This window comes from Trachurus trachurus (assembly GCF_905171665.1).
Source record: "Trachurus trachurus genome assembly, chromosome: 18".
NCBI lineage: Eukaryota > Metazoa > Chordata > Actinopteri > Carangiformes > Carangidae > Trachurus > Trachurus trachurus.
The window spans coordinates 13,524,928-13,552,472 of record NC_139909.1 but is presented as its reverse complement, the minus strand read 5'-3'; the positions used below and the strand labels follow the sequence as shown (position 1 = coordinate 13,552,472).

At 40.3% G+C, this 27,545-nt stretch overlaps 1 protein-coding gene across 1 annotated transcript; it reads left to right on the top strand.

Moving 5' to 3' along the window:
- Positions 1–1,349: 1,349 nt before the first annotated feature.
- On the top strand, positions 1,350–19,791 carry LOC311001891 (transmembrane protease serine 9-like; the record flags this gene model as incomplete). Its single annotated transcript, XM_083993070.1, has 11 exons — positions 1,350–1,407; positions 2,097–2,120; positions 2,436–2,604; positions 3,318–3,570; positions 3,691–3,846; positions 4,784–5,051; positions 17,117–17,140; positions 17,462–17,630; positions 18,387–18,639; positions 18,748–18,903; positions 19,450–19,791. The coding sequence occupies 11 exons, from the start codon at positions 1,350–1,352 to the stop codon at positions 19,789–19,791; spliced, it is 1,872 nt and encodes a 623-aa protein (XP_083849196.1).
- Positions 19,792–27,545: the final 7,754 nt, after the last annotated feature.

The window sequence follows — 27,545 nt, the reverse complement described above, 5'->3', positions numbered from 1 at the left end:
GGAGAATACTAGAACGTTACCGCGTCTGGTCACAGCGTCCTGGTCACGTAATGAGCGCTCATCTTAACGAGCAAGTCTTCTCTCCCGGCGTAAATCTACGTCACTATTTTCCGGTAGCTTCTCATCACAGTCCACACCTTGCAGAGTTTGAGCTGCACCTCAGTTTCACTTGTTTTCATTTGACAGTTTCACACAGAACTTTCTGGTGGAGTCTTTCTATGTTTCTCCTTCTGTGACAGTAAAAAGGGAACATTTAATTTTTTTCAGACAAGACGATTGTCTTATAAACTATTCGATTTTTTTTAACAGAACTATTATTTACACTGAGCAAGTTATATTTGAATGATAAGCCTACCAAAACTTTATTATTGTGAATAATTCCTTAGTTTCAGGTGTCTAGCTCATTTTATTTAAATGTAGCTATGTTTAATGCCAGAGACAAATGAAGGAAAGAAAAACCTAAAAAACCTTTAAGTATTTATTTTGGTGTTGTTTAGGCCAGTGCCTTATCCTTATTTTACTCAGCTGTTTGCACTTAATGCTACAGTTAAAGCTGCATATTTCATTAAATGTTTAATGAACTATCATCTTAATTGTCTTTATTTTTAGTTAGCATATACCTTAAACACTTCAAGCTGAAAGCTAATGATGGTATTTAAGAGCAGCTGCATGCTGGTGCGATAATCTGTATGTTTTGCATTCAATTTACGTATGATCCGATTAGTCGACTAATCGAAAAAAATAGTCGGTGACTAGTCGACTATCAAAATAATCGTTTGTGGCAGCCCTATTAGCTAATGATGACTAATCGTTGCTAGGGTCAGCAGAATCTAGTATTTCACTTCAGTTCAGTTGACTCCTCTGTTAAATTGCTAAAATACCCTGAAACACAATTTGTATTTGTAATTTATTGTATTGTAATTTAACAATTACAATTGAAAAGCAGTCAGTTGTTGCACAACATTATTAATCAGCTCAAAAAGTATATAGTGGGAAGCACTTTCATATTAACACAGCCGACACCTATCCAACAGCCTTGAGGTTGTTAATGACACCCCACTGTTACTAAGGCTGGAGCTGAGTTAATGAGCAGCTGTTTCTTCTCTTTGGAAAGTAGAGAAAGCTGATTTTCTTGTTGATCTTAAAAACTTGTGGAGTTTCATGTTACTTGCAGGACTGTTGTCAAGACAAACGTGCCTGACTGGATCATCTTTTCACATGCTCTGTCCGCGGGATAAGGTGCAAAGTCATGAGAATTAGTGAAATGACAGGTATGACACTGTGGGTGGACCAGAAGGGGAGGAATGAGATATTTAAAGTGGTGTACAAAGTGAATGAGCACAGTAATCATGGCTCTCCTGCAGCTTCTGTGCGCGCTAACTGTGATGATCGCAACCTTGTTTCAAGGTAAGAGGGATGGCTTTATTTTCCTTTAGAGTAGGCTACAACATGTCTTTCTTACTTGTTGGCTCATAGTAAGAGTGGAAGGAGTACAAGGCTTCACAAGGCAACATTTTTCCATGGGGTTTCTAGTGAAAGGGTTCATGTATCATATGAATAATTTCAAACAACATCCCACTCTGTAGTTCTTTGTCAGAAAGATTTTTTTTAAATTTGCTATGTCAGATTTGTTGTGATTTTTTTTTTGAAATGTTGGAATACCAATAATTTGAAATATATTCCGCCAATAATTTTGATACTTACAAATTTCAATTTCTCTATTTAAATGTCAAACAAAGCTCCAGGAATGAATTAGTCAGTGATTTGAATGTTATTAGAAGTTACATGAATATCAACACATTTTGGTCATTGTGGCATAATAGTAATAATGATTATAATAATATTTTTTTATAAATTTCCTGTTCCCCAAATTAGAGTAGACAAGTGTTAATATGTTACATTTGTATTTTAGAGTATGGATTTCTGTCCATTCACAATTACAGTTTTAACAAAATCACTCTCAAAGTCAGAGACCAGCCTACAATAGAGAAGACACATTGTCTTTGTCTCTTATTGGAATGTGCATGCAATTTATCATCTGCCTCATTCGGAACCGGTTTGTCTAAGACGTTTTTCTGTGTTTTTCCGAATTTCAGGTTGTGAATCACAAGAAGCCTTTGGTAAGCATCCAAACACAACAAGATTACCACATCATTACAAGCTCTTCAAGTTATGGGTTTTGTTACCTTGGTGCAGCAGCAAATCATCATGTCAACACTCAAAACAACACAATACTTTGAGTTTCTGTAAAGCATTGTGTTTGTGTTGAGTAAGAACGCAGTCAAGGCCGGTAGACTTCATCTGTCTTCTGTCTCTATTGTCCTGGTTAAGTCCTGGTTCACAATGGCTGATTTGAAAGGGCCCAGACAGACCTATTGCTTTAACTGAGTAGGAGAACTTGTTGCATATGATCCTCATCTTTTGTCTTCCGGCAGAATGTGGCACGGTTCCTTTGGGAATTGTGAGAAACAGAATCGTTGGAGGTGAGGATGCAACAGAAGGAAGTTGGCCCTGGCAGGCCAGTTTGAATGTCAATGGGTCTCTACATTGTGGAGGGTCACTAATCAACAACCAGTGGGTGCTGACAGCTGCACACTGCATAGAGTGAGGAGTTCAAAATTTCCTTTCCATGTGAAATAGTTGTGCATGATAAAATATTACTTAACATAAACTCTCTTTTCAGGGAATAATAATAACGTTTACTTATATAGCACCTTGCAACATCCGGAATGATGAACAAAGTACATACAGTAACAGATACAAAGAGAAAGAGAACACAGAAAACCTTTTCCAAAGAATAAGTATTATACAAAGTCAAATCAAGTTTCACCTCTGTGTCTCAAGCCAGTGTAAATAGAGAAAAAAGCATCAGATAAAACCGCTTCATGCACTTCTTCATCTCGCATGTCAGCATGGTTACAGTTGCGATAGTAGGAATCTCCTCCGTCCACATTCCTTCTGACACACACGTTTTTCCTCAAGATGTAGATAAAAAGGTCAAAATGATTTTCTAATTATGCTTTTACTCATTTTTTCAAATAGTTTCAAGGCCCTTGTAAGAAAAAACTAAAAAAGATGATTTAATTGGAAAGAATGGAATACCAACTACAAATCTCACAGTCTGATATATTGGAGAAAAAAAAATACTCATACTTGGCAGACGTGAAATTTAATAGCCCTGCAATCAGCTAGCCTAGATCTACAGAGGTTATTACATTATTATTACCTACTAAGACATATGGTGTGCTTGCTGTGGAACTTGAAGTATTTACAGTCTCAGATGCTCAGCTAACCGTCGGTATGTCTTTGTTTTTAAGTGGTTCAAGTATCAAGGTGATTTTGGGGCGCCAAACCCAAAATGGTTCAAACCCCAATGAAGTGTCGCGCATGGTCAACGAGACTAGGTGCCACCCTGACTACAACTCTTTCACCACCGACAATGACATATGTCTTCTGAAGCTGTCGGCCCCGGTGGATTTCACTGATTACATACGGCCGATATGCTTAGCCTCACGCAACAGCACTTTCTACAACGGGACGAGCAGCTGGGTCACAGGTTGGGGTGATCTGGTACTAGGTGGTAAGTTAACAAATTGCATCAAAGACAAACGCCAATATAACAAAAATAAATGATTTGTGTGCTTTTCACAAAGCTCTCTTTGTGCACATGCATTTCAGTCTTACCTTCTCTCTCCACAAGGTTCTAGCCCCGACATCCTGCAGGAGGTTAATGTGCCAATTGTTGGAAACAATCGGTGCCAATGCAACTATAATGAGTTTGGAATCACCATCACCGCCAACATGATATGTGCGGGGTTGAGAGAAGGAGGAAGAGGTCCATGCCAGGTTTGTTTTTTTTTTTGTTTTTTTTGCAAGGTGCTGGAATATGTATTTGATCTATTAAGGTGCGTTCACCTGGCTCAGAGGCGCTCTTTTCTTCCTGTTTGCATTGTGGCCGCCGTTAACATGCTTGTGTGGAAGTCCCACAAGCGCCGTACAACGTCAAACCGGCTTAGCTCTTCCGGATCAGACCGTTGTATTACGTTTCCTCATAATTACGCATGCGGCAGCCAATCAGCGCTGAGGGACAAGCGACTGACGGCCAGAGACTTGGAATTTCTCATCTCGAGCTATTTTCGCTGTGTCGCTCGGATCCTCAGCGATTTTGCCTGATTTTGCACATTTGCATTGACTTAATATTGTAAGATGAATTTTATTTTGTTATAAGGGACTATTTTATGTTGTGTAATTAAACCGGTTATTAGAACGTTGTAGGGCGGAATGATCTGGTTGGCCTAAGCTAGAATGTTGGGGTGAAACTTGTCGCCAGCGACAAAAATAAAAGGTCCGGTGTGAATGCACCTTTAGTGTTACTTTGTCCATCTAAAACTATTGTGGTAAAAAATAGAAATTACTTGTTTGACTTAAAAATCTGAAGTGCATCATTGCATCAGACCATTTGCTGTGATTATCCCAGTGCTCCAGCAGAGGGAGCTCTCAAAATTCACTACTTTCTACATTTACTAATGTAGAAATGTCATAATATTTTCCTGTCTTTTTTTAACTTGACCTTTTGATAAATCAGTAATTTTTACTTACATTCACAGCATAAGCTAACTTTTCCTAGCTTGCCACAGAATTACACTGAAATAGATCATATATAATACTACTATATTTTGCCATTTTCTTCTGGTCAACTTCCCACCAAACAGTACTGCCAGAGTTATGCTTCAGCAGTATGGATGCTTCTATCTCAACAACTATCATTTATCTCTTTCCTCAGGGAGATTCAGGGGGCCCGATGGTGAGTGAGTCTGACAACAGATGGGTGCAGAGCGGAGTTGTGAGTTTTGGTGTTGGCTGCGCCTGGCCTAGATTTCCTGGCGTCTACGCTCGAGTCTCCAGGTACCAGGACTGGATCAACAACGTCATCGTCAGCAACAGACCGATGTTTGTCACCTTCACCTCTGACATGAACCCTGAAATGAACATCAGCTGTCCACGACCCACCTTTCCCCCCTTCACCACGGACGACAGCATATTTGGTGCAGGTGAAAACGTGGTCGCTCACTTCACCTCAATCTTTCTCCTGGTTCTGTCAGTCTTTGTACTTGGCGAAGCATAGTATGAAAACGTGCCTGCCTATCAATTTGTACAGTACAAAATCATTTTAATGCAGTAATGAAGCACTTGTAATCACAAATGAAGTTACCTGATTTGGTAACACTTTATTTTAAGGGGTCCTTGTTCCTGTGTAGTTACCTAATTAATTACAGTGTAATTACCTATGTAACTGCATGTAATAGCATGTACTTACATTGTAAATACATAGTGTATTTTGGTGTACTTACAGGTCCTTGTTACACTTGTAATAAGAAATGCTTGTTACAATACCTGGTCAAAGTGGCCTCTCTCTTTGGGGAAGGGGTACATCTGCAAGAAAAATGGGTGAAACCACAACCCATGTTGCCTGGGAAAACTTTTCCATCAATCTTCCTCCTGCCTCTTGAGTCTTGGAACATGTATGCTGTTTCACAACTTAGTCTATGTAACAGTTGTGTTAGTACACCATTGTTACTCTTTGATACAGTGTAATAAGCACATTAAAGTGTACCTGCTGGGATACCTCAGTCCTTAAACATTAACTGCAATAACCAGTGTCTTTGATAGTGTACCAAGTGTGCTGTTACACAACTTATGTAACAGTTGTGTTAGTACACCGTTGTTACTCGTTGATACAGTGGATTAAGCACATTAAAATAAAGTGTACCTGGGTCGGGATACCTCAACTCTTATAAATTAACTGCAATAACCAGTGTCGTTGTACTGTCTTTGAGGGTTAAAAAAGTTAAAATGTATATGTGCTTTTGTTCAAAGAAACCACGTCCGAGTGAGTGGTCTTCTCTTTGGTTCAGAGAAACCGCGTCGAAGTGAGCGCTCGGCTCGTCAAGTCCAGCTATGTTGTGTTTTTTCTGTTGCATGCTCACTTCTCATGCTCGGGTGTAAAAGTGAGCACAGACGGCTAAACAGACTGCTAAATAATATTGTTGGATGCTTTTACCTTGGGGAATGTCTATCTGTGAGTAGAATATGTCAATAGTGTTACATGATTGTGTATTTTTGTAATTAAGACATAATTAGTTGTGGTAAATATACCTTGCTAGCTTTCAGTCTATGCTAACTCTTTTCATTTTGTTAATCTGGATGCTAATTGAAGTGTACCTATTCATGCACTGCTACTGTAAGTACTGTAAGTAAATTGTGTTTCTGTGATCATTTCAGTTTTACGGAGGAGAAATAGAGGACTTCATTAAAGGACAGGAAAAGATCAAGCCTTGTGTTTTTTTGGGGATAATAAAAATAAAGGACGATAAAGGAAAACTGAAATGCATTTTTTTGAGTGTGTGGTTTATGCATACAGATTGCTGATGATGTTTTCAGTTCCATATGAATTGAGTTATCCAGCATTGTCTCATTTTCTGAAAAAATGCTATTCTAGTTATTGGTTTATGTAAAAATACTTGAGTACCAAGTTTCTGCATGATGTTACATGTAAGTATGTAGCAGGTACACTTTATTTTAATGTGCTTATTCCACTGTATCAAAGAGTAACAACGGTATACTAACACAATCGTTACATAAACTAAGTTGTGAAACAGCACACGTGGTACACTATCAAAGACACTGGTTATCACAGTTAATTTATAAGAGTTGAGGTATCCCAGCAGGTACACTTCATTTTAATGTGCTTATTTCACTGTATCAACGAGTAACAACGGTGTACTAACACAACTGTTACATATACTAAGTTGTGTAACAGCACACTTGGTACACTATCAAAGACACTGGTTATTGCAGTTAATGTTTAAAGACCCCCTAAAGAGGCATTTTAAAATTTGTAAAAATGCTCTGCTATGACTATTCTTTGATTAAAATTGCTTACCTACACAAAGTTGTTTAAAATAACTCTCCAAGACACTAAAAACACGTGCATTATTTCTCCCTCATTGAAAAATTCATCTGCTATTCATATGCATGACTGCCTGGTCAGGGTTGCTAGGTAACGGCGGTGCGCGTCAGGGGGCAAGGGAGACAGAAAGGTGATTTCAAAACACGAAGCTCACGTCAGGTTTCACGTGCAAGCTTGTGTTTCCTCCGGCGAGTAAATGTAAATTTGAATGTAAACCGAAATGTGAATAAAGTTTATAACAAAGAAAAAGAAGAAAAAGAAAGTCCCCACGGGGAATCGAACACGGGTCTCCCACTAACAAGGCGGCGACGCTGCCGCTCAGCCACCGCTAATACACACTGCATCTACCTGTATATGTAGAGTGTCACTGTCGCGGTGAACTACTACAGCAAACAACGGCTGCAGAGAGCCGCCGCTGCTGCTGCTGCTGCTGTGAATATAGAGTTTTTTAAGTGCTCGCATCCAGGGACCATGCCCAGAGTCTCTGAGTTGCTCGGTAACAGGCTGGTATCACCGTCCTTCACCGCTCCTCACCCGAACACAGAGCAACGTCGCCGCCATCGCTGTTTAACGTACGTTACTCCCGCTTTGTACCCTGTTCATATTTTATGTAATGAGATGGGGGGAAAATCAACGGGATTGGTTGCTACAGTTTCGTGACGCACGAAAACTGACTTCAATTTGAAAAACCGAATCCAGTTTTTTCAGAGTCTGGTATTGAAACCGATTGAAACTGAATTTTCAAGTCTAAAATGCTCATTTATGGCGTGGATTAGCAATTTTGCTCCTGAAGTGCCTTGTAACAGAGCCCACACACTAAATTAACATGTTAATCATTTAAAAAAGTGCATTTTTGGTTTAGGGGGTCTTTAAGGACTGAGGTATCCCAGCAGGTACACTTTAATGTGCTTATTACACTGTATCAAAGAGTAACACAACTGTTACATAGACTAAGTTGTGAAACAGCATAAATGTTCCAAGACTCAAGAGGCAGGAGGAAGATTGATGGAAAAGTTTTCCCAGGCAACATGGGTTGTGGTTTCACCCATTTTTCTTGCAGATGTACCCCTTCCCCAAAGAGAGAGGCCACTTTGACCAGGTATTGTAACAAGCATTTCTTATTACAAGTGTAACAAGGACCTGTAAGTACACCAAAATACAGTTACATAGGTAATTACACTGTAATTAATTAGGTAACTACACAGGAACAAGGACCCCTTAAAATAAAGTGTTACCCTGGGCGGACAGCTCACAGTTGGTTACAGAGCTTTTATTGCTGAAAACTTCTGCATCTTGATACAGAGTTTATGAAAGCGACAAGGCTTAGAACCAAAAAAAGTTAACTTGTTGATTGAGCTTTGTTTTGGTTTTGCTACCTGACCTCTATCTTTTTAAAAGGGGGCAGAATGTGATGTTAAGTATGGACTGTTACCTGTGTCCAATTTGAAGTATGGACTGTTACATGTTCACAATTTATGATGTTATGGACAATTCTAATTAACATATTTTTCCAAGTGAAGCTCTTTACAAACAGCACAAGATTACAGAAAGTTGGAAATTTATTTAAGTACAAATGTGTCACTGTTGGTGATGAATAAGTGTTTCGCTGAAAAGTATTTTACAGATTCTAGGGTATACTGAGATCTTCAGAAGCTAATTCCGGTTTGTTTCTTTTATTTCGTAATTACTTACTATGCAGGATTGGTTACTATTGAAGTGTTGACGCAGCTAAACGTTCACTATCTGTTGTAATTTCATGAGAGGAATTATTCGTAAAAAAGAGGGATATGTGGTATATACGTGTTTGCCTGTATACATATATCATGCCAGTAGGTGGCAGTGTCAATCCATGTAACTCATGCATTCGGGATATACGCAGTTGTCCTCCTGACTCCGTGAAGTAAAGACCGTTCCCTGAAGTAGCTTGCCTGCTAGTCTTCTTTTGATTCTACAACACAACAACAGGTTTGATGGAAAATCAAGCTCACGTTGTCGTATAATTCTGAAATGGAACAACATGAATGTCTGTGCCAAAACTCATGTCAGTACATCCATTAGTGGTTAACCACATTATTGATAATGATGATAATGATGATGATAATAATAATAATAATAATAATAATAATAATAATAATAATAATAATAATAATAATAATAATAATAATAATGATGAACTTTTGCACAAGAAATCCAGCTCAAAATACGTAACACAAATTAAATGAAGGACCTGAACATTAAAAGAGAAATCAAAACATGAAATAAATGAAACTATTTGAACGAGTCATAAAAATCTGATCCAATCCCCAAAGTCATTATGGTCCTACTCTTTGGAATTCCCTACCTCACGAACTCAGGTCTGCTACAACAGTAGGCTATCTTCTTTTAAAAGCTGACTAAAAACATTTCTTTGTGAAAGCACATTGCGCTTGTTGCATGAAATGTGCTATATACGTAAATAAAATTGTTGTTGTTGTTGTGTTCATCAGAAAAAGAAAAAAAAATCCCAAGAACTGAAAGTTCCTGTGACTTAAAGCTAAAAATAAAATGTAATTAAATTTCGCAACCTTTTTTCCACCCTTACCACCTTTGTGACCAGTTTGACTAGTTTAAAAAATTAGATTTTTTTTTTAAACTACAGTATATCTGAACAGTAATTAAACCAACCTGGATTTTCACAGTGAAGCCTGTGAGAAAACACAGATATGTGTGTGACAGCTTGGCAATTACAATTCCTGAGTCACATTTGGCCATTAAGGTAGCATGACTCGTCACATTTCAGGGAGATAAGGGAGAAACTCCCAGATGCATTAACTCATTGAGTGCCGCGCTCCTTTCCAAAGTTTTAGTCAAGTGTACCGGCAATTTAGACCATTTTTGACGATTTTTGTAGAGCCACAGTGTATTCTATAGATACTTATCAGTAGGTGACGTCACGACGCGTTCCACCTGGCCGCCGCCATGCTGGGTACCGAACACTGAGTTAACCTCTATTCAGCTCAGTGCAGCCACATCCTCTCTGACCAGAAATGACTGCTGCCTGATGTAGTTTGGATATGGATATTTCTCATTTTGATGGCCTTGCCTTGAAAGCACACAACACACCATTTCTGCTGAGACGAGCTTTGACAGCGCGGTGCGCCGCTCTCTCTCCCGTTAAAAGTTAATCTAGCTCACCCAGCGGACCTCCTCGTCTCTCTCTCTCTCTCTCTCTCTCGCTCGCTCACTCGCTCTGTCTCTCCTCCAAATACACGAAAAGCCAAATCAAATCAGAAATGCGTAGCCCACTTCTTTTTAACTCACAGACATTTATTTTCATAAAGTAATAAAATATCTGGACATTTTGCCATCGTTAACATTGAGACAAAAGGCTGCAGGAATGGAAGAAGAATTCGGCAAATCATCTTATCACGCAAAAAGTCACAACAAACAGGTTTTGCACAGATAAGTCTTAAAATATGTGCAACACCTTCTCATCACAATCCACACCATCTACACAGTTACGTTATCAGCTGTTATTAAAACCCAACTCATCAGGACCCGATGACCACCACTCACATAAAACAAACCGTTAACAATTAATAATCCACACTCAAACCGAGGCAACAATAGTGTTAACTGTACTCAACAAGCTATTATTACAAGGTTTACAACAGATATGACAGACAACCTGGGCCGTGTGTGTGCGATAAGAAAGGGGGGAGGGAGGGAGGGAGAGAGGAAAAGTAGGTAAAAACCTGCTAGCTGCTAAGTGTTAGCTACCGTTCAGGCGTCGGTCTCCCGTCAGGTAAAAGCTGCCGTTTATTCCTCAGATGAAGCTCATGTCGAGCCTCTCCGGTAGAGTTATCCATCACTGCTGTTGAATTAGCCGCTAAACTGCTGGAAGCTAACACCGAGGGGGCGTCTGTGTGTTTACAATTCACGAAAGCAACGTGAACGTACGTGCCGCTCACACTCAGTAGAGTGAGGCAGCCTCCCTTGGCGTACATGTCTCCCAAGCTGTTTAATGACGGTAAAAAATGAAACAGAAAGTAAATATCCTGCATAGTTTCTCTTTTCTGTGCTGCGCTGATCAGAGCGGCGTCCCTACCTAGTGTATTTAACTTAGCAACGATCTGTTAAACAGGAATAACAGACTGTTAAATGCAAAATCAAGATGTAAATAAATATCAGAAATATCAATAAATTATCGGAATACGACATTCAATAGTGCCATGTAATAAAAAAAGGTTTATCCACTATTTTTGTGAGATTTGATGTCACAGCCATGGATGGATTAGGTCACAGCCCATAGACTGCCTTTGGAAGTCGGTACCCAAGATGGCGCTGTGACCGGCTGCGAACGCTGTGTGACGTCACGTGATATCTATCTATATCATTGCCACCAACACATGCTGTGGGTCATTTGAAAGGTGAAACTTTATGCTTCAAATGGCCACAAACCGTTTGTTTCTACGTGCCTCCGTTCCTGAGAAAACTCAAGCTAAACATGGCTGGGTTTCACCAAAATCCCTGCTTTTTTTCTAGAAAAGGAGATACAGCGTCTTTTATGAAAGGTGCTCTGTTTGTGTCTGTCGCTCTTCTGACACTCGCATTTCTGGATCAAAGGACTTGTGTAAGATAAATATATACAACAAATGTTGTTCTATTCACAAAACCACCATCGGGGGCGGGCGGCACTAAACAGCAATAACACAGACGCACCGTGCCGTGCACAGCCTCTCGCCGCGGAACGTGATGGTCTCTCGGCCAAAAGCAGGTCCGGAACACCGGCCGGTGGTCGCGGTCCTTCTGTGGTACGGGTCAGTGCCGCCGGCCTGCTTTGGCCCAGAGACCATCAGATTTTACCGCGGGAGGACATGGTGTTGCTTCAGATGAAGACCGGGCGGGACTGTCGGCTGAGAGCTTCCTGTTCGGCTCCGAGCTGCTGGAGCCTCGCGGGTGAGAGCAGAGCGGCTGCGCTGCATCCACATGCAGAACTCCGTTTGCAGAAGCCGAGTTATGATAAAAACCTCCAGATCATGAGCTGTCATGAGTTTTTGATCGTCATCTATTTCAGTTCTGCTCGTCGTAGACTCCCCAAATTTACACATAAGGTGTGTTAAAGTGTCTAGTTTCATAATTTCAAAAAACGAGAAATCTCGTTTTTGGCACTCAACGCATGGGAACGAAAAACGAGAAATTACGTGGTTGGCACTCAATGAGTTAATAATGAAAACTCATTTAAATCAAAATGTAAACATCATAGACTCTGATGCATCAGACATGGCTTCCAGACATAACCCTGCATGTATGGTTGAATATCTCCATGAGTTATCAACCTTGTGGTTTTTCCCATTAGACAAAAAAAGAAACTTTATTTGTTTTCGTGGATTTATGGGATATAAACCCCTGTTATACTATACCTTAGAGTTGTCACGATACCAAAATGAGTAACCACGGTACTATACCAGACAAAGTATCACGGTTCTGGGTAATGTCACGATACTGCAACCTTTTTTTATTACTATTATTTTTATGAACTGCAATGTATTTGTACAAGTTATAAATACTTATTAATTAGGCTACTTATAATGTTGTTTGGTGCATGATAAACATAATACTGGTGAAGTAGGAATTAGACTGAACCAAATATTTTTAAATAAGCAATAAAAAACAAATAAATGAAGTTACAATTTATATGGCTGAAAATAAATAACCATTCAGTCTCTTGCACATGTATGTATGTTTAACAAATATAAATAATCAACTTAGGATAAAAAACAAATCCACTGTCTTTAAAAAAAAAAAAATATTTGACAATAATGCTTCTTCTCCAACATAATAAATCATAGAGGACAGAATACAATGAACAGGAACTGATTCCCTGTGAAAACTATATTTTTATGCATTTTCTAGGTGCTTTATACTTGGACATCCTTTAATCAGCCTGTACACGGAGCATATAGCCTGATATTAGCCAATGAGAAAATAAAGCTAAATTAATTAAGTGCCACTGACGACGACGCCGCGGCAGACCCGCCACTCGCGCCCGGTGCTTCTGCCATGGTGAGTGTGTTGCGCGCGTCTGGGCGAGACAGAACTTTAGCTCGTTGTTTGTTTTGAAGCGAATTTCTATCGAAGCGGAGCTGTCTCAGCTGTCTTCATGGAGTCCGTGCTTGCCGGCATGAACACACGAACAGCCAATCAGATAACAGACGGGCGGACCCAGCGTGCGGAAACAGCCTATCATATCCCCGGACATCACCAGTATAACAGGCAAACAGCCAATCATTCAGCAGCTGTGTAGTTCGGTTGCAGTGGGTGCATGTGGGTTTTGTTTACAAGGGAGTAGCATGCAGTGAGAAGCCGGGAGGAGAGGAGAGGCGGCCGCTATGTAGCGGAAACTGGCACCGTAGTAGTAATCCACAGTAGTACCGTCGTGTAGAATTTCTAGTATAGTAGGAACCGTTACGTTTTGGCACCGCGGGGTACCGTGGCTACCGTGGGTATCGTGCAACTCTACTATACCTACACAGGTTTTTATTGATTCAGTTTGCTGAGGTTGTACTGATTCTATACAGAAAATCTTTAAAATGATACATTTAAAAAAAAACAAAAAAAAACACTAAGTTCACTATGTAGAAATAAATACATAGGCCCTAGATAAATACGTAAATAAATGCTGACATAATTTGGATTTGACTGAACTGTGCCCTTGTTTGCCCACAGTGTCTCAGTGAATCAAGACAAACGAGTTTAATGTGTACAAAAGTCCACATGCTTCCGCGTGCTTATTGTGCAATCTCATGGTGTTTTGTTACAGTGATATTATCAAATAGCAGGAATGAGACATTCAGTTTTACTTAATAAGACGACAAACAAACTATAAATGCTAATGCTAATTTGGTTGTTTTTTTTTATTATATTTTTTGATAAGAATAATAGTAAAAAAGGAGGAGGAAAGAAAAATATACATGAATGTGTGTGTGGTTTTAGGGAGGTGTGCGTGCATGCCACTCCACCGATTAAATAGACAAAGAGAAGCCAGGGCTCGGGTGTGGAGCCGATCTTTGAGATGACAGAATAGCAGCGTTTGTTCTCTGTCTGTACAAAGATCGAGCACTAAATGTCACTTTAAATCTGTTTGTTTTAACTTGCACTGTCCACATTCCTTAAATTATCTGATTTGTTTCCAACACTTACCACATGCCACCACTCTCATGGCCATTGTCTTTAACCACTGTACCAAACACCATTGCTGGGTGGCTCAACACATTGATCTGGTTTTGTACAAAACAATGAGCTGATGAGATCACATCTAGGTTAAAAGTAAAATTCCTCCTTATGTTGAAGTTATTATCATATGTGTATGAATAAATAAATTGTGTAAATACTGTGTTGAAGGAAGTCACTGCTGAATGAACCCAAGTTATTGCACAGTTGTGCATGCAACAACCGAATTATGTCGACTTACTACCGTAATATATGTTCAGTTTCTCATCAAAATGTGTAATTTACCAAATGTTTTTATCAGATTCAACTCTATTTTTTGCTCTTTTTGTAGTTGAGTGTGAACACTATACATATGAGTTTTGTCTCCTCTCAGCCTTTTCTCCAGGGCAGTCACGTCTTGAGAAACCCTCTGGCAGCCACTGCTGCCTCTTGCACATAATAAACAGAGCTTTTATTGATTTTCACTGTGCCATCCTTCATGATTGATTGCCGGGGCAAATTACAAGCTTTTAATAGGTGGGTTTGACATATGTTCCTAAATATGGTAGTGTGTTTGTCTGTCTGTCTCTAATCTACAGATACAGAGGCAGAGTGTTGTCTGACGCATCCTTATGTGGTACAGTAAGTATACGTGACATCATCCACCTGTCCACATGAGATGCAGGACGAAAAAAAATATAGTATTTCAAAAGTCCAGCTAAGCCCACTGTAACTGTCCCCCAAAGGGTGTGATGTCTACACAGTTTTGAATGCACATCAGGTCACCACTAGATGTCCCCGATCCGATCATGTGATCGGAAATCGGGGTTGATCACGTAATTTTCAAAGGATCGGAATCGGATGGAAAAGATCCGGATCACTGATGTATCAAAAATGTAACCAGGTTTTTTCCCTGCCTGTCTAAGGCCAGGGCGGGCCGCCTGGGTGACTTTGGCCTAAGGCATGGCATCATTTTCATACAATCTAATACAATGGAGGACAGAAATGACAGTGTATTGTTGATTAACTAAGGAGCTGCTTTCAGGCTCACTACATCCAACAAGTTTAATTAGCTAAAGTAACCCCAGAAAGGTGATTTAATGTTAGATTCAATCATTTTACTGTTTGTTCTAACTTGTAAGGATCAAAAGTTATGGAGTCCAACAACACCGGTCACACGACATAACCTCAAACAAACAATGCGTAAACTATTTACTTTGAGAAGCCTGCACAGCTTGAAACACACTTGGTGACTGCAGAGTAGGTCCTGTGGGTCACAAGGCAAAAACGATAGGAGATAGAAAGATAGGAGGAAAAAAAGAGGAGGAAATACTTTTGTGACGGAGTAAATGTGTTTTGAAACCGTTCAATTTCTACAGAGGAATTGATGGATTTCTAGAAGTAGCTTAGAGATTTGTGTTTACATAGTCAACTTTGGGTGGTGGGAGGTGTCCATACTTGTTTGATTTTCAGGAATTTCAGGAGTTATTTCAAGTGCTCATGGACACATTTTCAAAAAAGCAAAACTAGTTCAAATCCAAAACTGTATTAGCTAATGGTGGCTAATCGTAGCTATAGGGTCAGCAGACTCTATTTCACTTCAGTTCAGTTGACTCCTCTGTGTTTCACTGTATTTTAGCAATTTAACAATTTTATTTAATTGTAATTTAACAATTACAATTGAAAAGCAGTCAGTTGTTGCACAACATTACCAATCGGCTTAAAAAGTATATAGTGGGAAGCACTTTCATATTAACACAGCCGACACCTATCCAACAGCCTTGAGGTTGTTAATGACACCCCACTGTTACTAAGGCTGGAGCTGAGTTAATGAGCAGCTGTTTCTTCTCTTTGGAAAGTAGAGAAAGCTGATTTTCTTGTTGATCTTAAAAACTTGTGGAGTTTCATGTTACTTGCAGGACTGTTGTGTTAGCATTAGCATTACAGCATTAGTTCCAATTAGGTGTACCAAATAAAACTGCAGACAGTGTGTGGGGTGACAAACACAGGAATCAAGACAAACGTGCCTGACTGGATCATCTTTTCACATGTTCTGTCCGCGGGATAAGGTGCAAAGTCATGAGAATTAGTGAAATGACAGGTATGACACTGTGGGTGGACCAGAAGGTGAGGAATGAGATATTTAAAGTGGTGTACAAAGTGAATGAGCACAGTAATCATGGCTCTCCTGCAGCTTCTGTGCGCGCTAACTGTGATGATCGCAACCTTGTTTCAAGGTAAGAGGGATGGCTTTATTTTCCTTTAGAGTAGGCTACAACATGTCTTTCTTACTTGTTGGCTCATAGTAAGAGTGGAAGGAGCACAAGGCTTCACAAGGCAACATTTTTCCATGGGGTTTCTGGTGAAAGGGTTCATGTATCATATGAATAATTTCAAACAACATCCCACTCTGTAGTTCTTCTTTGTCAGAAAGATTTTTTTTAAATTTGCCGTCAGATTTGCTGTGATTTTTTTTTTAAATGTTGTTAAAAACACATAAAAGTTAAATTCAAGTGTTTTTCATTTAAAATACCAATTATTTGAACTATATTCCGCCAATAATTTTGATACAAATTTCAATTTCTCTATTTTAAATGTCAAACAAAGCTCCAGGAATGAAGAAGTCAGTCATTTGAATGTTATTAGAAGTTACATGAATATCAACACGTTTTGGTCATTGTGGCATAATAGTAATAATGATTATAATAATAATTTTTTATAAATCTCCTGTTCCCCAAATTAAGAGTAGACAAGTGTTAATACAGTATGTTACAAGAGTATGGATTTCTGTCCATTCACAATTACAGTTTTAACAAAATCACTCTCAAAGTCAGAGATCTGCCTAGAGAAGACACGTTGTCTTTGTCTCTTATTGGAATGTGCATGTGATTTATCATCTGCTTCATTCGGAACGGGTTTGTCTAAGACGTTTTTCTGTGTTTTTCCGAATTTCAGGTTGTGAATCACAAGAAGCCTTTGGTAAGCATCCAAACACAACAAGATTACCACATCATTACAAGCTCTTCAAGTTATGGGTTTTGTTACCTTGGTGAAACTCAATAGCAGGAACATCATGTCAACACTCAAAACAACACAATACTTTGAGTTTCTGTAAAGCATTGTGTTTGTGTTGAGTAAGAACGCAGTCAAGGCCGGTAGACATCATCTGTCTTCTGTCTCCATTGTCTTGGTTAAGTCCTGGTTCAGAATGGCTGATTTGAAAGGGCCCAGACAGACCTATTGCTTTAACTGAGTAGGAGAACTTGTTGCATATGAGCCTAATCTTTTGTCTTCCGGCAGAATGTGGCACGGTTCCTTTGGGAATTGTGAGAAACAGAATCGTTGGAGGTGAGGATGCAACAGAAGGAAGTTGGCCCTGGCAGGCCAGTTTGAACGTCGATGGGTCTCTACAATGTGGAGGGTCACTAATCAACAACCAGTGGGTGCTGACAGCTGCACACTGCATAGAGTGAGGAGTTCAAAATTTCCTTTCCATGTGAAATAGTTGTGCATGATAAAATATAACTAAACATAAACTCTCTTTTCAGGGAATAATAACGTTTACTTATATAGCGCCTTGCAACATCCGGAATGATGAACAAAGTACATAACAAAGAGAAAGAGAACACAGAAATGATAAAATACATGACAAATGTCAGAGGATATTATAACAGATACAAAGAGAAACAAAAAGAACACAGAAAACCTTTTCCAAATACAAAGTCGAATCAAGTTTCACCTCTGTGTCTCAAGCCAGTGTAAATAGAGAAAAAAGCATCAGATAAAACCGCTTCATGCACTTCTTCATCTCACATGTCAGCATGGTTACAGTTGCGATAGTAGGAATCTCCTCCGTCCACATTCCTTCTGACACACACGTTTATCCTCAAGATGTAGATAAAAAGGTCAAAATGATTATCTAATTATGCTTTTACTCATTTTTTCAAATTGTTTCAAGGCCCTTGTAAGAAAAAACTAAAAAAAGATGATTTAATTGGAAAGAAAGGAATACCAACTACAAATCTCACAGTCTGATATATTGGAGAAAAAAATACTCATACTTGGCAGACGTGAAATTTAATAGCCCTGCAATCAGCTAGCCTAGATCTACAGAGGTTATTACATTATTATTACCTACTAAGACATATGGTGTGCTTGCTGTGGAACTTGAAGTATTTACAGTCTCAGATACTCAGCTAACCGTCGGTATGTCTTTGTTTTTAAGTGGTTCAAGTATCGAGGTGTTTTTGGGGCGCCAAACCCAAAATGGTTCAAACCCCAATGAAGTGTCGCGCATGGTCAACGAGACTAGGTGCCACCCTGACTACAACTCTTTCACCTCTGACAATGACATATGTCTTCTGAAGCTGTCGGCCCCGGTGGATTTCACTGATTACATACGGCCGATATGCTTAGCCTCACACAACAGCACTTTCTACAACGGGACGAGCAGCTGGGTCACAGGTTGGGGTGCTCTGGTACAAGGTGGTAAGTTAACAAATTGCATCAAAGACAAACGCCAATATAACAAAAAAAAATGTGTACTTTTCACAAAGCTCTCGTATGCATTTCAGTCTTACCTTCTCTCTCCACAAGGTTCGAGCCCCGATATCCTGCAGGAGGTTAATGTACCAATTGTTGGAAACAATCGGTGCCAATGCAACTATAATGAGAATGGAATCACCATCACCGCCAACATGATATGTGCGGGGTTGAGAGAAGGAGGAAGAGATTCATGCCAGGTTTGCTTTTTTGTTTTTTTTGCAAGGTGCTGGAATATGTATTTGATCTATTAAGGTGTGTTCACCTTGCTCAGAGGCGCTCTTTTCTTCCTGTTTGCAGTGGTCCAGCATGGCTGGACCAATGCAAATGGCCACCGTTAACATGTTTATGTGGAAGTCCCACAAGCGCCATACAACGTCAAACCAGCTTGGCTCTTCCGGACCGGACCGTTGTATTACGTTTCCATGGTTTCAGTAGTTGTCATAGTTACGCATACGGCAGCCAATCAGCGCTGAGGGACAAGCGACTGACGGCCAGAGACTTGGAATTTCTCATCTCGAGCAATTTTCGCTGTGTAGCTCGGATCCTCAGTGATTTTGCCTGATTTTGCTAACTTTTCCTAGCTTGCCACAGAATTACACTGAAATAGATCATATATAATACTACTATATTTTGCCATTTTCTTCTGGTCAACTTCCCACCAAACAGTACCGCCAGTCTGGAGTTATGCTTCAGCAGTATGGATGCTTCTATCTCAACAACTATCATTTATCTCTTTTCCTCAGGGAGATTCAGGGGGCCCGATGGTGAGTGAGTCTGACAACAGATGGGTGCAGAGCGGAGTTGTGAGTTTTGGTGTTGGCTGCGCCCTGCCTAGATTTCCTGGCGTCTACGCCCGAGTCTCCAGGTACCAGGACTGGATCAACAACGTCATCGTCAGGAACAGACCGATGTTTGTCACCTTCACCTCTGACATGGGCCCTGAAATGAACATCAGCTGTCCACGACCCACCTCTTTCCCCTTCACCACGGACGACAGCATATTTGGTGCAGGTGAAAACGTGGTCGCTCACTTCACCTCAATCTTTCTCCTGGTTCTGTCAGTCTTTGTACTTGGTGAAGCATAGTATGAAAACGTGCCCGCCTATCAATTTGATAAGTACAGTACAAAATCATTTTATTGCAGTAATGAAGCACTTGTAATCACAAATGAAGTTACCTGATTTATTTACCTTTCATACAGTACAGTTATAGTCCTGTACTTGACTGATCTATGATAATAGCTTGGCACTGGGCTGACAGCTCACAGTTGGTTACAGAGCTTTCATTGCTGAAAACGTCTGCATCTTGATACAGGGTTTATGAAAGCGACAAGGCTTTGAACCAAAAAAAAGTTAACTTGTTGATTGAGCTTTGTTTTTTTCTTCTTTAAATAAGTGTAGCTTTAAACTCAAATTTAAAAAAATAAAAAATGCACTTGGACGCTTGATAACTTTCATTTTTCCAAAAACTCCTGCATCACACAGAAAACTCAGCCAAATCACAGTGTAAGAAACAAATGATGTCTTTAAGGTGCTAATTCCCACATAAGTTGGCCGCCCACAGAATTAAAAGGCAAAAAAAAACCAAAACAAACACTGCACTGGTAACGCGAGTGCAGTGTGATGTGTGTGTGTCATCTTTCTTTCTGCAGTATCTGTGTGCACGCATGTGTCGTGAATGCACGTGCATCATGTCCTTCAAATGTCCTTCAAGGTCCTCAGACTCCCTCTGCAGTCAAACCTAAATTGGACAAATGGAGCTTGTTTTTCATTCCTGTGCACTTTTTAATATTTAAATTCTGTATGACTACTGTCCCAAGCAGGACACTGTAATATCCGACACACACAATATGTTCTGGATGGCTGATCATAAAATGATCCAGCAAGCAGCCTGCGGCAACAGAAACCGCCTAATTGTCATTCTGCGGCTGTGATGGTGTTTTGTTACTTCAGTCTCAGTGGTGAAAATTGTATTTATGGACACTCTCGCGGTGAAGCTCGACAGAGATCAACACAAAGATGAGCGTGAAAAAAATGAACCGAAATCAGACTCTGGGGCAAGAGACGTCCTCCTGAAAATAAAGTTCACTTCTTCCCCTGATGTAGAGGCAGTTTGTTCCTGTTAACTCTTCCTCGTTGAGAGGCACATTCATCATTTTGATTATACTGAAACTTATTTTCACCAGCAGCGTCTTCAATCACTTCAAAGGCTTAGTAAAAAACTTTATTGAAACAAGTTTCTCTGTTACTGTTGTCCATTTTTTATTGCTTTCAAGTGCCTTTTTTAACGCCTCCGTACTGGGTGTGTAATTAGTTTTTTTGTTATGTGGACATTTGAAGCTGAAAGAATATCTAGCTACAATATATCTGTCACCACGTTAAAAAAAGACTGCTGAAGGTTTTCATTTTTTACTGCACTAGTGTATGAAGCAAAAGCAAAAATAACAGCGACCTTGTAAGAAAGTCAGACAAGAAAAGCCAATTGAACGAGCAGAGTCTGTGACTGAGTGGCGTTCAACAAACAACACGGTGAAATGTTGTCATTATCTGTATTATTGAGCCGTTGACATTATGCTTCTGAGAAAAACAGCAGATCATTGGATTGAAGGAGAGAAAATGGGTAACAGAGAGAATGACAGACACTGTGCACATTTTTTGTTACAAAAGATTCAAGAGAGAATTAGCACAGTTGCGATATATGACATACTGTCTGTCCTATATCCACCACAGGCGGAAAACTGCCACATAATTAACCTGTGCAGCATGAGAAATAATGCACTGCATATTCTATCAAGGCCGAATGACAGGGACGACTGCGTGTGAAAAATGAAGAGTTCCTACCGGAGCAGAAGCAGTTTGCCCGAGTAGTCGTGTTGCTAAAAATAAAATTTGGCAGAAAATCAGAGTGGCAGTGAAGGCCATCAGCTCAGAGGGGTGCAGGCCACACAGGAAAAACCAAAAACAAGCTAACTGTTCAGTTAGCTTAGCATTTCTTTTGTGAGCCTGGTGCCAGGAAATTCTATTTACTACCCAATGAGAAACTAATATGTTTAATTATAGAAGAATTTCCTGTTTTAGATGCATACCCAGCTAATGTGATGTATCAAAGGGATCCCGGCGTAAGTTTAACCCATGGTCTACTCTGTCTCGGTTTGTATCCGAGACCGAGTACAACACCCCCAGAGATCAATTTTGCCGTCCCCAAACTGCTCTAATTGTAGTGACTTCAGTAAAGACTGCACCATAGAAAAACAGCTGTTTTTGTAGCCACGAGCCAAACCACAATCGATAAAAAAAATAAAAAAAACACTCAGAAGAGCACCAAACTTCGTCAACAGTAGGCTACAAATAGGGTCCGAGCACATAATACGAGGTATCAAACACCTGCTAGCTTAGCCTGGTTTCTATTAAAAAGAGACAAAATAGAACTTACCTATTCTACTCCTGGCTTCATTAAGAAAAATACAGCTATTTTTGCTATCTGGCTGTCTGTGCTGAAGTCGCTACAACTAGAGAAGTTTGCGGTTCGGCGAACTTGATCTCTGGGGGGGGGGGTTTCAACTTGGACTCGGTAAACTCACGCCAGAATATCCCTTTAAGCGTCAGAGCAGCAGCAGCAGCAGCAGCAGCAGGTCAACATCAATGACAGAGGCCGGGCTCAAACTAACAGCAGCATCAGCAGTAGTATAGTAGAGTTTGTATCCGTCACAGCGGCTGTAGCTGCCGTTCAGTCTGTTCAACATCGAGTACAACAGCTGCTCTGTTTGGGAGCTTCCTCAGAGTTTCCCCACTTCCCTCCGGGCCAGAAAGAAAAGAAATGCCTCCTTGATGCATGACTAAGCACTGAGTCACTGTGTGTGTGTGTGTTTTCTTTTCTTTCTGTCTTCCTTTTCATCCTTAATCCAAACTTTCCTCTGCCTCCCTCTTTGCTTCTTGTCTTTTTTTAGTTCTCCTCTTTCTCTGGACCCACAACAAAACAAACAAAAAATATCACCGAAGTCAGCATCTGTTGACTCTGAAGTGTGTGTCTGTGTGTGTTTGTGTGATGGTGTGTGTGTGAGAGAGAGTGTGTGAGAGACACAGGAGTAAATTGCTTTAATCTTCATGTTTGCAGCCTCAGCTATACGATTCTGAACTGACTATTGTCTGGTTCAGCTGCAATAATGCTCCCTCTCTCTCATACACACACACCTAAATGCATTTTATTCACCAAGGTTGCCCTGTTGATAGTTATAAATCATATGTATGCACATTGTCTTCACAGCGCGGTGAGGAAGGTAAAAGTTTTCAGTATGCAAGACAGCTCTGCAAACTTAAAGCAAACAACAATCATATATATTCAGCACGGGGCGCCATACACACACACACACACACACACACACACACACACACTTGTCATAATGAACTGATCGTGTTTCGTCTGATGGCAAAGACCCAGATACACAACATACAGCCAAACTACACAACTAGGCTACACAAAGTTGGATAAAACCACAGTCATGTTTACAGGGAGGTGAAGAATTTATGCTGCAATGTTTGGAGGATAAATGCCACGTTCAACTTAGCTTGGAAATTCGGAGTTGGGAATGACGGCGGCAAATCTGAATCGCATTGTTAGCTAACACAATAACAACACCCGATTAAATAGTTTGCGTGTGAAGTGGCAGTGCGATGTTCAACTTTTATTCTATTTACTGTTGATGCACGGAGCGGCCATCTTGGATTGTGAGCTCTGCTATCGTGAAGTTTGAATTGGACAACGACAGAAGCAGGAAACAGGTGAGGGACGCTCACCTCTCGTGCTTCTCTTATCCGTTTCCCTGCTTTTATATTACAAATTTTACTCACTCATTTTTTGTGCCACGCCACCAATAGGCCGACATTAATTTTTTCCCTCCCTCCACTCATTTTTCTCTTCTGTCATTTTCTTATTTCTTCTCTGCTCTTTTTTTCTCCCCATTTCGCATCTCTTGGCTTTACTTTATCTCTCCTTCACTTCCATCAAATGAATACCCGTCTCTCCACTGTGCAGTTCAGACTATCTGACACTATGTGGGTCATTCGGTTTGAGATTTGATCATCTTCATTATGAATCAGACCTGCATCAGCAGGAAGTGGGAACCTCCCAGACGGCTGGATTCAAATGAACCGAGGAGAGAAAAAAAAGATAGACAAGCTGAACACTGATGTTTATGCCATTTAGAAGTTGAGTGTGATAAGAGATAAAGCTGCAGGAAAACAAAAGGACTTAATTAATGTGGATGTTTCGTCCAAAGCTGATCTGGAGGCAGATAATTGGCTGGGACAGTGGATGAGTTCCTAAACATTAACAGCTTGAGCAATACTTTCCATTAGCTTCGTTATATATTTAAGCAATATCACACGAGAGGGAGTGCTGTTGTACTGTATATCAGCACGGCTGTGATTCGGTCGTAGGTGAGATTGCTGGCGGCCTCGTGCCTACGACCGAATCACAGCCGTGCTGATATACAGTACAACAGCACTCCCTCTCGTGTGATATTGCTTAATTGAAGCTAAGTAGCTGAGCTACGTGGCTAACAACAGCTAACGCTAATATCAAAACACATCACCGTGAAAACGTAGTTGCCCCCGCGGCGATTTTTTCCCCAGCCGGGTTTAGTAGAGATTTATTGCCAATTAGACGGACCAGGTCAGGTCCAGGTTTTAATGTTCAGGTCCGTTTATAACTGTAGCAGCAGCAGCAGCAGCAGCAGCAGCAGCAGCAGCAGTAGCAGTAGCAGCAGAGAGATGGGGCAGCTCCTGTATGGGGAGCGTGGCTCTGACTTAGCTCCTGTCCAGCTGAACAGCGGAGTGATTATGTCTGTGAAAAGTCCCAGTGCTGTTATACTGTATATCAGCACTATGGAATGTCTCGTTGTCCAATCAAATTGCTCGGTTGGGACCGGTCGGAACTAACTGTTGCATAAAATAGAATTGGTCCTCATCTTCTACAGAAATATGTAACGGTATCACATACAGACTATTTCTCTTTTCTTGTTGTTTCAGACATGTGTCTCTACAACATAACACAATAGGCCTACCTTTTTTTTTTTTTTTTTTAACGCTTCAGTCAGATTCATGATGACCTTTGGCCACTAGGAGGCAGCAGGACAAAACTGTAAACAACATTTTGGGTAACCTTTGAAAACAGCCAATCAGGCAACCAGATAACACCATAATATTAATTAAGAGTCATTTTTTGTATCCATACATCACATGTAAGTTGTAATAATCAATTTATTTTGGTTGTCATTAGCTCCTGAGTAAAACATCTGTCTCTTTAGCGGCTAACATGCTCCACCATTCTCACTAGCTTGTTGCTAACTGGTTTAGACTGCTATTTGATCCGTGCGGCTTTTAATGCATCACATTAAATCTGATGGACTATTTCAACGCAGGCATCAGAGGAACAGACTCAAACAAGTAGGAAACAGATTGAAGCTAAATCACAAACTGCTTCTGACACCTAAAATCAAACCCTTCCCTTTGAACCTGTGAGTTTAACTTCACTCTTTTATTCCTTATTAACGGCAGGTCTTTTTTTTCCCCATTACACCTCATTACAAGCTGCTCACGTCATCCCACATTAGGTTTGACATTTCCCCTTCATTTCACGCTAAGAGGCTGATATCTGCGTGACTGTATCTGTATGAATATCGTCTTAAGTGGGAAATTAAATTCTGGATTAGGGATTTAGCGCTTTCTTCTCCTTCATTCACCCCCTCGTCTTCATGCTAATCTTCTCTTTCATCTATTGCTGAAATCATCTTGTTCTTCTCCAGCGAAGGTTGTTCTCCCCGCCAGATTTAGCTCGCCCTCAATGTCGTCGGTCCCGGCCCCTCCCTCATGTCCCATTCTCTCCACGGTGTCTGGCTTCCCATCATAGTCTCTTTTATTTCCCTCCAAGGATTTAAACGATGGAGACGGTTGCTCAATAATCCTCCAGTTATTCCTTAAACTATTCACTCTAAGGTTTTTAACTTTGCCTCAATCCTGCTCTTCCTTTGGTCACAATGAGTTAACTAAAGGGCGACACACAGGCGATAACGAAACCGTCCAGATGGCTGCACATGAATAACTTCGGCGTGGGTTATTTATAGTGGAGCTCTGATAACACAACTGCAGATAAACACACATACGTCCTACAGCAGATGCAAACAGGACGGTCATCGAACATAACTCCCACCGCTAAGTTTTGTTGTTGCCTCCATTTATCGCGTCAAAGCTGGGTCCCAAACACAGGCATCTGACAATAACAGATTGTGTTATCAGTCGTGTTAATTATATTAAGACGCGGGAGCTTAACTTTCATTATTTGTTCGTGCTGATTAGCTGCCCCACTAATCTCTTCAGGGTAAGGGACTCTCGAATGATTCGACCCAGCCTGAAGGGAAGCACAGAAATCCACTGATATGTTAAATAGAAAAACAGAGACAAGCTGTTAATGAGATATATCTGGTTATTAAATGAGACTTTTAAGTTGTTTACACTGCACTGTGGGAAATGGTGCGCAAATTCTGATGCTATACGTCAAGTTATTATGAAAAGTTTTGAGTATAAACTGATGAGTTCATAAAATACAGACAAATGTACACATTTTTTTCCACCAAACTTCCCTCACTTGATCCGATGAGCTGTCAGTAATGCAATAGCATACAAAAAACAATATAGTTAAGCTTGAAACAAGACACCCTGACGTCACCTCTACAACACTCCCTTCTTCTTTTCCCCCCTCTCTTGACCACCAACTTTTCAATTCCCTGTCCTCCGTCCAACCATGTTGTCGTGTCTTATTCAATCCTCGTCTGACTTTTTCTGGAAAGCCAGCCTCAGAAACCACCGAGCCGTATCGACACCAAACAAAGTTATAAATAAATCATAGCTTCTCAAACAGCTAGGGTGTACTCCATTTAGTGGAAACTCTTAGTCTGTTAACCTCGGGATGAAGGCAAACTCTGGGTCTTTAGTTGCAGAGGGAGAAGTGATTCAATCAGCAGGTTTTTTTATTTTTATTTTTAACAACCCCCCCCCCTCCAGCCTCCCGCTGAGCCTAAATCAGCCGTCAGACGTGGCGGGAGCCTTTCCTCGTTTGCCTGATTGATGCTGAAGCCAATTTAATTCACATACCCCTTACATCGGGAGAGGATTTTGAACCTCCTTGATTAGATGTGCCGTCATTCTCAGACAACTACCTAATCCGACGTTACACTTTTCCGTCACACTCTCACCATTAATCTAAACAACATTCTCCAGACTTACACAGGTGATATTACACGTCACGCTTTCAAATCAGAGCTTTGTGTTGCTGTTTTGGCAGCAATCTTGCAAGGACACTCCAAGATCTGTGTCTACACTTCCTTATAGCCAGAAAGTAAGAAATATATCATTGTCTTATCTGTGAAATACAAGCTCAAGGATAAAATAAATCAATTATGCAATATGTTTCAAAAACTTTTCTGTGCAGTATCCTGAGCAAAAACATGCAAATATTGAACCTTATTCAAATGTTTTTCATGCTGAAATACATATGGTTGAATGATGCACATATTTTTACACATTCTTCTTTTCCATCTCCATATATTATGGTAGTACTGTAATAGATTCACACTGAAGCACATTCAACAACATTTTCACCTCAGGGTCCAATAATGATGAGATCAAACTTTAACCTGTGCAACGTTAGTTTCATCCTCAATCACATGGGACTGATGCCTGATGAGATTTTTTTTTTTTTTTATCTTATACGTAAGCACAGCAACAGTAGAGCTTAAATGTTTTTACCTAACATCAAACGACTTGCTGCATAAATCAACACCTAA